The sequence below is a fragment of the Taudactylus pleione genome, unplaced genomic scaffold (assembly GCF_031769625.1).
Source record: "Taudactylus pleione unplaced genomic scaffold, aTauple2 ptg000431l, whole genome shotgun sequence".
In the NCBI taxonomy this organism is placed as follows: domain Eukaryota; kingdom Metazoa; phylum Chordata; class Amphibia; order Anura; family Myobatrachidae; genus Taudactylus; species Taudactylus pleione.
In genome coordinates, this window is record NW_028284833.1 from 1,409,793 (window position 1) to 1,422,948 (window position 13,156).

At 42.6% G+C, this 13,156-nt stretch overlaps 1 protein-coding gene across 1 annotated transcript in view; it reads left to right on the plus strand.

Annotated features, from left to right (window-relative positions):
• LOC148506001 (protocadherin alpha-C2-like) overlaps positions 1-13,156 on the plus strand; it is a 90,899-nt gene that overhangs the window by 58,579 nt on the left and 19,164 nt on the right. Inside the window, exon 3 of the mRNA XM_088447439.1 lies at positions 1,478-1,566. Within this exon, the coding sequence (XP_088303565.1) occupies positions 1,478-1,566 (89 nt within the window). The remainder of the gene's footprint in view (positions 1-1,477; positions 1,567-13,156) is intronic.

Genomic DNA, 13,156 nt, shown 5'->3' on the forward strand with positions numbered 1-13,156 from the left:
CTGCCAGTCTGCGAGCTTGTTAGCAAGACCCATTCTGCAAACTCGAACATCGGGAATCGGCGTTCAGCAGTGCGTTGCTGAGTCGGGCACACAGATGTTTAATCGCTCAAATAGGAGGCCATACACAGATGGAAAATCTGCTGCTACCATAGAGCTAGTATAAGTTATGATGGTGCAGCCGATTGTAGCATCTAAAAATGCACCAAGAGATATTACAGCATCTATAGACGCTCAAAGCAGGTGTCTCAGTCCTTGCAAGTTTCATACACACGTTGGTACATTGGGCTGATATTAGTATTAGCATAAAGTCACTGACATGACTGCGCCAAAAGGCGGTAAAGCGGTCACAAGAGCGTGCGGCTCAGTATCAGGCCTGTAGAGCTTTATAAGTGCTAAGCTTTGCCCAAACTCATTGCCCTCCACTAAAATATCCGGTGCATCTGGAACATGGTCCGACAGTAACTGGGAGATAGCTCGCGACAGTCTTGTGTATTCTATACAACGGCCTGACTGCTCTAAACAGCAGTACACCTCATCTATATTTGGATTGTCGTAAAAAAAATTACCTTTGCCTAACATACAATACCTTGTCTTAAAATACATTGCCTTGATACCAGTAGCTGTAGCTCATGAAGTACATGATACAAGTGAAGCTCTTGAGGCACATGTTATGAATATATCGTGTGCTTTGTCAGGGGTTGGGTATGTGATGCCGTGCTGATAATGCTTGCTGTCAGAATCCCAGCAGCCTAATCCCGACTGTGGAAATCTCGATGCATGCAGGTAAGTATTCTAACCCTACGCCTAACCTATCTTTCCTGCAGCCTAACCCTTCCCTCCTGCAGCCTTAACCTAACTGCCCCCCGCAGCCTAACCCTAACCCTTCCCCTAGTGCCTATCCCTTAACCATGAACCTAACCCTATTCCTAATACTCACCATCGGGATTGCAGCCATTGGGATTCTGGAGCCGGGATTCTAACTGCTATCGGGTTTCTGGCACCGAGATTGTGTCCCCCGGCGCTATCATCCCTGTAATATATGTATATTCAAACCATAGAAAAGCCTACCCTGCCATGCTAGTTGGCCACCTTAGCTGTGATATACTATAAATAGAATGGTGATTGTTTTCTGCAGAGACCCCCATTTTTGCTTTCCAATGGGAGGAAAATATCCTTCACCAGATCTCAGCTATCTTCATTGGTTATGGACAACATATGCAATAATAAATGATTTCTAATGGACATTAATAAGTTCTGATCAGTATTTTTAATACATGCAGTAAGGCATCATAGTGAGACAATAATGTACTACTGTTAATTACAAAGTTAAATAAACTACTGTATAGTCTGCATGAAATTATAAAACATATTATGATTTTATTTTCAATTATTAAATCTTATATTCATCATGTTAATGTATATGTCAATTTTTATTTTAAGGATATGTTACCTAAACCAAATTATCTGTTTTGTACAGTGCTGTACATATCGAAGGAGCAGCAGTCTTACGTGGCGCAGCTGTAGGACTCGAACAGCAGTGGCCAACAGTATCCAGCGCAACACCAGGTAATATGCTACAAAACATAAACACAAAAAACAAAACATTTTAAAGCAAAGAATGTTATGGTAGTTTTTCTATAGGTTTTAGAATATTTGGGTAAATTTGTGGAGTTTGACAAATTGTTTAAGATTGATGCACCCAGATTTCAGAAGATAATGGGGGTTATGTAATACATCATGCCTGTTCCTTAATGCTACCCTGTAATCTGATGTAGTACACAGGGTCCCATACTGTTGTGTCTGTATATACAGATATGTCCTCATGCACCTAGCCTCAATAAGCTATGCGGTTCCAGATGCTTGGAGTGAGTTAGCTGCTAGGTCCCGTGCTAATCTGCTAGCGCCGAGCATTCTTCCTGTATTTTTTGCCAGAAAATGCATCTTAGTTGCAATGCAATACAACTGACGCACAACGATACTGCACTGAGGGCCTGATTCAGACTTGGGAATAGAAAGAGATATCTCTCTCAACTGATCATCTTGGTGAAGCCATGCTGCACTGCAGGTGGGGCAGATTTAAAATGTGCAGAGAGATTTAGATTTGGGAGGAGTGTTTCCAAACTGACATCTAAAGTGTAGAGTAATAATAAAGCTGTGCAGTATTTGTGGGCTACATGCAAAAGCAGCCAGTATTTACCCTACATGTAAAAAAAATGTATGTATTTACACCCCTTGCATTGCAACATGGTTTGTTCAGGTTCACAGTTGAGAGAGATATCTCACTCTATTCCCAAGTCTGAATCAGGCCCAGATTAATTTTATAGGTGACACTTCTATATCTGTAGGTGACACTTGTATTTCTGTGTGCGACTGAGACTAGTAGGTCTATTTATCAAGCAGTGAAAAGTGTTGAGAAGTATACCAGTGGAGAAGTTGCCTATAGCAACCCATCAGCTCCTACCTATTATTTTATAGACTGTACTTGATAAATGCTACCTCAAAGCTGATTGGTTGCTATGGGCAACTACTCCACTGGTTCACTTCTCCACACTTTTCACTGATTGATAAATAGACCCCTTTATATGAAGCACAACAGAACTTGGCATGGAAAAAAAGCAGTGGCCACTGCATCATATCACTTCATATACAGATTCAGACTCAGTCACACACAGATAAAGAAGTGTCACATATAATATGAATCAGTGCAGTCTCCTGGTGCTTCTTAGTCACGTTGCATTGCAACTTAGATGCACTTCCGGTCAGAATGCACTTCCGGTCAGAAAAGTGCAAAAAAGATGCTCACACTAGCAGAGTTGCATAGGACCTGGCGCATAGACAGGGGCTGTTTGGCATGTCTGCAGCAATAATGTATGAGGACACGTCTGTATCATGCACAGGCAGATCATTGGGTGATCAGTAAGCTAGACAGAATTTAATTATATTGTGACCAGTTACAATACAATCTGGTGATCAATGTACTGTACTACAATATGCAGTCAGTGTCGGACTGGGGCATGAAGGGCCCCTGGGGGAATGCAGTTATAGGGACCCATAGTTAGGGGTATGGCCAGCCTTCAGAGGGGGTATGGCCAGCTTCCACAGAGGCTTTACTAACCATTAGAGAGTGAAACCTTTAAAATAAACCTTTTAAAAAATATATATATTTTTCTTATATGTATATATATATAATATATATATATATATATATATATAAAGTCTCCAGGTCCGGCACTCCAGATAATAAACCAAATCCTGCAGGGGTGCCCTCACATAGGGATAAATAGAAACATGAAGGTGCAGCACTCCCCTCCCAATAAATCAGGCAGAGACCAAAGGATCAATAGAACGTTCTATTGATCCTTTGGTCTCTGCTTGATTTATTGGGAGGGGAGTGCTGCACCTTCATGCTTCTATATATATATATATATATATATATATATTAAATACTGCTAGTGCATGCATGATAATGTGCCAGATTAATAATAGCATTGTGGAAAACACAGCATAATCCAGTGCAGTATAATGTAAAATATGAATAATGTATATTTCAAGTGCACAGTCTGATTCCTAAAGGAGAGGTTGGGTCATTAGGCAGTGGGGCCCACCCACCGGCCATGTTTCCCCTGTAGCCCTGTGGGCAGTGGCGTAACTAGGGCAGGGCGAGCGGGGTGCGTGCCCTGGGTGCCGTTGGACCGGCGGCGTGGGGGGGGCGCCACTGGCCACGGTACCGGCCCGCCTGCCCTAGTTAGCCAGTGTAGCGCCGACCGCAATGAGTGCGGTCAGCACTACACATTTACACAGGACCAGCGCTAGGCTTCCGGCGCCGGTCCTGTGCTTCACACCTGAGCCCATTCCCTCCCCGCTTGCCCAATAGCGCTAGGAGGCGGGCTCAGGCTGTGCATAACACACGCATCGCCGCCAGCGCTGGCGGTGATGCGTGTGTTAAACAGCAGCCAATGAGAGTCAGATAGACTCTCATTGACTGCTGCAGCACCCACTGCAAGAGCCGGACTTCCGTCCGGCTCCTGCAGTGGGTAATGGGACTGACGTCATGACGTCATGACGTCTGTCCCATAATGCTGAGCACGCCACCCGGGCGGGAGCGGCCTCGCGAGCAGGACCAGGAGCAGGAGCAGAGATTCTGGTAAGTATATTTTTATATATATATATTTATTTATTTATTTTTTAACCTATCTGGGGAGGGAGGTGGCTACTACTGGGGGTACCTCTACTGGGGGAGGGGTGGCTACTACTGGGGGCACCATTGGGAGGACCTCTGCTGGGGGGGGCTACTCTATTGGGGACTACTACTTGGGGGGGAACTACCACTGGGGGCATTATAAAAGGGGCCTACTACTAGAGGCACTGCACTCGGGGGACCACTACTGGGGGCAATAATAGGAAGGGCCACTACAGGGGGCACTGGATAGGAGGGATCACTACAGGGTGCCTGCATAAGGGGACCACTACTGGGAAAACTGCATGGGGGCACTATATAAAGGGCACTGCATAGGGGGGGACTACTACTGGGGGCACCATATAAAGGACACTGCATAAGGGGATACCGCTACTGGGCGCACTGCATTGTGGGGACTGCTACTGGGGGCACTGCATAAGGGGGAACACTATGTGGGGCACTGCATTTGGGGGCCACTACTGGGGGTACTGAGTAAGGGGAACTAATTGGGGGCTGTATAAGGGGGACCACTACTGGGGATACTGTATAAGGGGCACTACTATGGGCCTGCATAAGAGGGACCACAACTGCATACTGGGGGTACTGTATAAGGGGTACTACTGGGGTTAAGGTGCATATGGATAGGAATGTTCAGCGTGAAAATAAAGGGGTGTGTCATGTTGACACGTCCCATTTTTAAATGACCACGCCCATTTTTTTCCACGCACGCCTTCGCCGCGCGCACATCTCGGGATGTTGGGGGGGGCTCCCTTTTCAAATTTGCCCTGGGCTCCAAATACCCTAGTTACGCCACTGCCTGTGGGCAGTCCGACCCTGTATGCAGTGCCCATAACTTTATGACTGTTGTGGCAACTAGAGAAAATGACCTCCATACTACTGCACAAAGAATGATCATTATTCACCTTCACAGCAACGTATCTATATTCTCATGCACAGCAAACAGCAACTATCACCATTTCAGCCACCATCATTATACCAAGCAAGTCTGCACCTATTAATTAATGAACACTCATATTCCCTTGAAAGATGTATAGCTATATATTAAGGCTAGTAATACAGCTATATAACCAAGGAGTCCATTTAACACTGGAGGAGCAGTTCATTCCACAGTACTGCATATTGCAGTGATATGGAAGGCATTTAGGAGCAATTTGCCCAATTTGCACCAAAGTAAATAGAGGCAATGCAGGTATCTCTATTGTGATAACCCTTCCTTCAGGGGTTACCATTACTTCATTAATAGTCCCCAATGTCTGAAATATAAATCTATTCCTAAACCAAATTATGGCTATTAATCATCAAATTAATGTGTAGAATAGGCTATCTCCAATTTTCACCAATATATTTCTCTGGAGATAACACTGTACAACTGTCATTTTGCACTATGATACACTATGATATCCTTATTTCTCAGAGAACTGAAATTGGCAGTCATGCATTGGGCAGTGATAATATATTTGTCAATCATTTATCACAGTGATAAAATGACCACTGCCATCCATATATTGCACACAGATGACCTACATTGCCAGTGACATATTACTGTCTGACCGTCTCCACCTATAAATTGTACCATTCACATTTCATCACATAGACAAAAGTAATTGGACACTGACAGCAAATAGATCAACAAGATTTTATTGACGTCAGTACTGTGTAGGTCCACTATGTGCAGTGATTACTGCAGACACCATTCTTGGCAGACAGTCCACAAGTTCCTGAACAACAGCAGATGGTATGTTTTGCCATTCTGCCTTAAGTACAGTGACCAACAGTGACACTGAAGAAGGTTGAGTTGGCCTAGAATGCACCCGTCACTCCAATTCATCCCAGAGGTTCTCAATGGGGTCACGATCTGGACTTTGAGCTGGCCAATCCATCCGGGTTATCGAATTTTCTTTATACAAGTCCAGCGTCACCCTGGAAACATAACAGGTGGCATTGTCGTTCTGATAAAAACATTTGTTGTTTCCATAGAACTGCATGAGCCTCCCTACCAAGTGTTCTTGTCAAAACCACCACATTAGTGGCCATTTGGAACTCACATGCAATGGTATGCATGGGACCATATAAGTTTAGTGGGGGTGTCCAATCACTTTTGTCTACATAGTGTTTATAGCTATATACTGTATATAATGGTAAGTGTGACCATCTACTAAGTGGCCAATGCACAGATCTTTCAGACCTGTGTGGGAAGGCCAGAATTGGTGCCAGCTTTATGGGGATCATTGCATATATTACCTAATTATCATGGGGAGATGGAGTTTCAGATTATTGTTATTCAAATTAGCCTAAATTATATTCTTCAAAGTTTACAACGCAGAATGATCGATTTATGGTGCAATTTTATCTTTAATGTTGGTTTATCCTTCCTAAATACTCAAATTACATTGATGTCTTTAAAACAGAATAAATTGCTAGTGCAGCATCAGCCATATTTATATTGTAAACGTCTAGCATTCTGCTAGATCTGCCACCATTCCTTTGCACAGTGGCTTTGATGATTTACAGGTAGTTTTTACATGTGCTATTGAATTAGAAATATTTAAATCATGGCAACATATAGATGTGTCCTCATACATGTAGCCACATGGGCGTCTTTAGAGAGGTGGAGGCTCGTGTGCATCCCCCGACACAGGCCCCCTCCTCTCACTCCGGTGGCCAGCAGCTGAGTGACGTGGCTGGCCAGCCACTGCAGAATCAATAGACTCTCGGCACTAGAGTGCCCGGGGTCTATTGCGCATGCACAGATTGCTGGGGAAATGGCGCGGCTGCCATTTTTCCGGCGATCTCCTCACAGCGTATGCGCAAAATGCCAGAAAAATTGCCACGGCAGCCATTTTCCATCATTTCAACAGCGCTGGGAGACCCGATGCGAGACTTCGGAGAGGTACTGTAAGTAATGCAAAGTATGGGTGCAGGATGTGCGGTGCGGGCCTCCTGGACATGGGGGCCCATGTGCACTGCACACCCTGCACCCATTATAGATACGCTCCTGTCTAGCATCAATGTACCATGCAGTGTGACTTGTGTGGTGTGAGTGAGCCACCAGGTCCAGTGCTACTTTGATAGTGGCAGGCGTCTTTTTTCACCGAAAATGTGTCTAAGTCACAATCGATGCAACTATGAGGCACCAGCAGACTGTGATGATTAATTTGATATGTAACACTTGTATATCTGTGTGTACCTGAGTTTGTATAAGAACCACAATGGAAGTTGGATTGAAAAAAAATACGGCCTCTACATTGTAGCTCTTCATATACAGATTCAGATATACAAGTGTCACATATCAAATTAATCAGCACAGTCTGCTGCTGCTTCCTAGTCACATCACATAGATACAGATGTGTCCTCATAAATCTAGCCTCCTTGCACGTTAAACAGCCCTTCTAGTCACACCAACACGTGGCATGACTCTGTAGTGCCAAGCGTCTTTTTGTGCGCCTTTTGACCTACAAATGTGTCTTAGTCGCACAGCGATGCAAATAGTATGCACAAACAGCTTCTGCTGATTAAAATGATATGCAGCATGTGGTTATTTATGTACGACTTCGGCTGTATCTGCGTGTGCAATGCTAAGTTACAGTGTCACAGTCACTGACACTGTGACGTAGCATTTTGCATGCAGATACACCCTCAGTCGCATACAGAATATAGGCATGCTGCATATCATTTTAATCAGCATAAGCTGCTTGTGCAACCTAGTCACATCACTAAGCGAATAAAATGCATTTGAATGTAAAAAGTCACACAAAAAGACGCTTGCCGCTTCCTAGTCACACGGCACTCATGTGTTATTTGTAACATGACTTTTAGCGCACAGAGGATAAATGTATGTGGACACATCTGTACTTAGATACATTATCAATAAAAAAGACGCCCGGCATGGGACATGGCGTAATGAGAGGGCCTTTTTACCATGACTGCAGCAAAGATTTCTAAGTACATATATCCTATACTCATTTGCTTGATGTAATTGGAGTGTTATATAACTGCGCAAATGTAATATAAAGTTTGCTTGTTGCCACCTTATCATTTTTATTTCTAACCTCATTAAATATCTTGCCACTTTTTTTCCAAGAATCCATGTGAGAGAAATGCTCTGAGCCAGAGATGAGAACTGTCTCGTTCACTGCTGACTTCAGTTGAAATAACATGATTAAAAATACATGAAGTCAGTGTTAAACGTACAAGCAGAGCGTCTGCCTTGCTGTTTTCCTCTAGCACTTAACATTTCTATCTTGTTTTGCTTTTCTCTATCACTGCTGTATTTGATTTTAATGCATTTTTATTTTCACCTCTCTCGCTCTCTCTCTCTCTCTCATCTTCTGTCTTTCTGTCCACTCTCGCTACACTATATCTTTCTGTTTTCTACATGTAACCCCCCTTTAACCTCTAAAAAGGGACTCTTGGTTACTAACTCCCTTGTGGCTAATACCTCTTTTCCACCAAAAACCCAGGTCCGACCTGGGTTTTTAAAAATGGTTCCAACCCTGGTCAGACCCAGGTCAGACCCATTTACACTGTACCTTCGATCTGGGTTACTCCCAGGTCACCACAACCACCAATCAGCTCATTTTAGGCATCACCGAGGTCAGATAACCCGGGTTGCACCATTTACACTGCACCATTACCCGGGTCCATCCTGGGTCCAACCCTAGTAGCTACCTGGGTTGGATTGCTGGGTCACTTGACCTGGGTTATTTTTCAGGGACCCTTTTACACTGAGCTGCGACCCGGGTAGACCCAGCCAAAACCCAGGTTTTTGCTCTGGTGTAAAAGGGGTATTAGTGTACCCATTTGTATTCTCCCACTAAGTGGTGTACCTCTTTTTGTTAGTACCTCCACCCAAGTATTAGTACTCAATGTGGGCCTACTTGGGAAAACACTGATTTCAATGTGTTAATAAATAATGATGAATGGAATATGTGAACTTAAAAGAAAAGAGAATACCTGCACAAAACTTAGTCATATGATCAATATTGATTATTTTTGATGTAGTATACCAACATAACTAAAGTTTAGGTAAAACTATACAATGTTATATAAATCTTAATTGTTGGTGGTGCTCCCCAGGGCTTATATTTATAGAGTGTATGGGTAGGTTTTTACAAGCGAGCAAAACAAAAAAGAAAAAAACTCTTTTTGGGGGCACTCTTATAACATTTGAATTAAAATAATTATATTTAATAGATATGCATTAAAAATGTATACATACACGTATAGAAGACACACAGAGAAAACAGAAAAAACACACAGAAAAAAATGATTTATGAGAAAGAGCTTCTCGTCCTTTTAAAAGAGTAATAAGATACAATTTCTTCTTATATAGTAATAATGGGAAGATACCCCAAAGAAGCAATCCTTAATAGTTGGGCGAAAATATTAATTAGCCACACTGCTCAAATGCAGGTGTAGATAGAATATTAATTAGGCACAAATAATAAAGTTATTATGTATAAAGTACAACACAGTACTCACAGGTAACCAAAAAAGGCATTGCAAGCATATATGTTCTTTTTGGTTACCTGTGAGTACTGTGTTGTACTTTAAATCTGTGATACAGTGTGCTACCATAGACAAATGCTTAGATGACCATCAAGAGTGTTGTTAATATGGTTGGAATCTGCATTTAAAGGTATAGCGACCACTGAAATTGCTGAAACCAGAAAACCTGGCATTGCAAGCATATATGTTCTTTTTGGTTACCAGAAGCTCACTTCCCTTGTCCATTACACTGAAACAGTAACAAAATGAATATTACTATACTAAAAATGTATACAAATACATATAACCAATACTTGTATTTAAAATAGTAATATAACCCGAAAAGTTTGGTGATGAAACTCACAGAAGGGTGCAATTGGCAACTCAACAGTATAATGGCATAACATTATATTCCCATTGAGAGTGATGGTGCCACACTCTGCTCAAATTGTGTGACTTACCTTGCCATTTGCTGCAGGTCAGGATTTCTGCCTGACCTTGTTCAAGAATCATAATATCACCATTATGCACTACAGTATGTCAGCTGCTAGCATTCTTCCAGTGGGAGTGCTCCTGTCTAAGCTGACCTCAGCAACCTATCATGGACTTGCAGCAGATCCAGAGAACTCCCACTGGTGCCAGAGCAAAGAGTTGCTTCCCAGTGTTAAGTTCTATCCTGTGGCTCCTTTGTGCAGAATACCATCACTGCTGGCTCAATATCTACAGTTTCTGTGTCCTGATTTGTGTGCTGCTGTATTCCAGTTTAGGAATCACAAGCTGTTCCAGTGAACTTAGGACCTGATTCAAAGCCGCTCGCAAAAAGCCTCTGCAAATCTGTTCCTAACCCTGGCTTTGTTTCTGACCTGCTTCTGTCTAATCCCTGGTACTGCATTTGGTAATCTGGTTTGACCTTGGCTATCCTCTGCGACCTGCACACGTCTGCTCCCTGGTACCTTGTTGTCCTTTTGGTTCTGACCTGACCTGTTCACTATGCTGAATGTCTTCTCCACTCCATCCAGAGTACACCAGCACCTGTATAGGGGAACCTATTCTGAGGGCCGCAACCTGGATGTCGGACGCAGCCAAGCCCATACCCTCTTGCGAGGGTCCCTGATGAACACCGCCGGCACATTAGACTCCGCGCCTTAGAAATAGTTCACGCCAATCCCCAAATATGGATTGCGTCCATTTGCCATCCGAGAGTTTTTACAGATGGTTACAATTGGTTACTTATGTGTGCCCAAATATATTTACATATATAACAGTAACATCGATTCATAGTCTTTCTCAAGGTGGGTTGAATTAATTCCTGAGAGTATAGTTGCTTTTACTCCTGTTAGCTTTTATATTGTCGACTATTTATATGCCTCAGCATTAGTTTAAATGTCTCTGTAAGAAAATTACTCAATGCAGTCTATTCACATGACTGCACTTAATGACTCCCCAGCTTTTCCCTCAGACAATTATCTATGGATATAATGAATCGCATCCAAGTCTATTTTAAGTGGCTTGCACTGCTAGCCCAAGTAAGTGATCCATAACAGACCTCCCTTCTCCACCTTTCATTTAGTGCTGCCTCTGCCCTGCTGCTGAATATATTATTCTAATGACCACTGCTATGGCAGTCCTGTGTATGCTGTCATACTCCTCCACTGAAAAGAAATCTGGGCTCCCCCAAATATCTCCACTACCTGTACACAGGGTAATATCCCCTATCACATATGTATGCCTCCAGGCTCTCCTCACAGGCGCTGCTCTACTATTAATACAAATATTATGTCTGTAAACTGTAGGGCTGAGTAGCATCTAGTTGAGTGTGGTGGATAAAACTGTACTCACTATGGGCACAGCACTACTGCCGTATTGATTCCTAATAGTCACTAGTCGCTATTTAGCGCTGCAAATCGCTTAAGAAAGAATTGCTTACCAGTCCAATCATGTGGTTCCAAAGCACAAAAAGTTATTTATGTAAAGAAAAAGTAACACGATGAAAGATTTAACAATTAGAGTAAAAAGCAAGCAATAATAGTACAAGCCGATACATACGCATGCGCACTGGTCCCAGCATACAGTCATCAGTCCAGAAGCCTGTGATCATCAAAGAGGATGTCTGTACACTGGGGTTGGGTCACTGCTTATATACCTTATAGAGTTCTACGTTAACAAAACTTAACAAAAGAACTAGATTACAAGCTTCCATTGGTACTGCTTCAGGATAATCTGGTAATTGGTTGATTCATACGGTGTCATCAGGGGTATGTCTTAGTCCTCAAACGGTCTCTTTGTGTAGTTTCCCATTGAACAACTGGTTAATACTAGCTACAACACTATCTACTGATAATAACATTCTATGCAATAACTCCCTAACATCCATAACTAACGAAAGCAAGATGCGACTCCTTTGCCGATAGGAACGGGAGTCTACAAATAAACAAGGATTTAGTATGATACCAAACATGACATGTCCACTATGCTCTAAACCTTAAATCTCATTTAAGTGCATATTACATCATAATTATTAGCTAAAAATACCTTTAATAATTCTGGTTAGTAACTATTGTGAATGGGAACCATCTTGCACACATGTGTTCGCATATGTGTGTCTGTGTGTTGAATTAGCAACTATATACAAATGAGCGTCCATGTGTAAGTATGTGCATACGCTTATGAGCGTCCGTGTATATAAATATATATTCATTTATATGTGTGTGCGTTATGTGCATCAGTGAATGTGTGTTGTGAATACGCAGTTTAGCTCATCGGATTGCGCGATGCAAAGTAGCGCCGTGGAAACACATCATCAGTCCATAGATGATTAGATCATCAGATAATAATTGTACAACAATCATAAAAAATTATTTGACTTTGACAGCCGTTACCCACTTGCCACTGGATGCTCTTCACTAACATCTCCTACTGCTCATCACTGCTCGTTGGCCTCCTGGGATACAGGAGAGCAGGCACTGAGGGGAGGGATGATGGATCTGCAGACTCCCCCTCAGTCTGCTGGCATCTCCTTTTTATCTCTCTCTCTGGGCCCACCCTTCTTTCCTTGACAGGAACCCAACCACTCCCAGCCAGATCACTCCGCCCCTTCTCCTGTGCATGTGCACACTTGGGCACATCCCCACCACAGAGAAAAAAGTACCACATAAACTGTTAAAGAGAGAAATATATACTTTTTTTCTCATAAATTGTACATACATATCCTTTACTAAAGGCTGTTTCTTAAAGAAAGAATACATTAGGCATGTTTTACCTCAATATACAACTATACATAAATGTCATATATAAAATTGTCAACCCATAAACAGATATTACGTGTGACGCTTAACTGTCACATCATAGCCAAGCCCCACACTATCCATGTAGTAGCAGCTGTCAGATTCATATAGGCTTCTATAGGCAACTCCATCTATAGATGGCATTGTCTATTGGGTTCAAGCTCCTGAAAGTTATGATTTCCAGAGC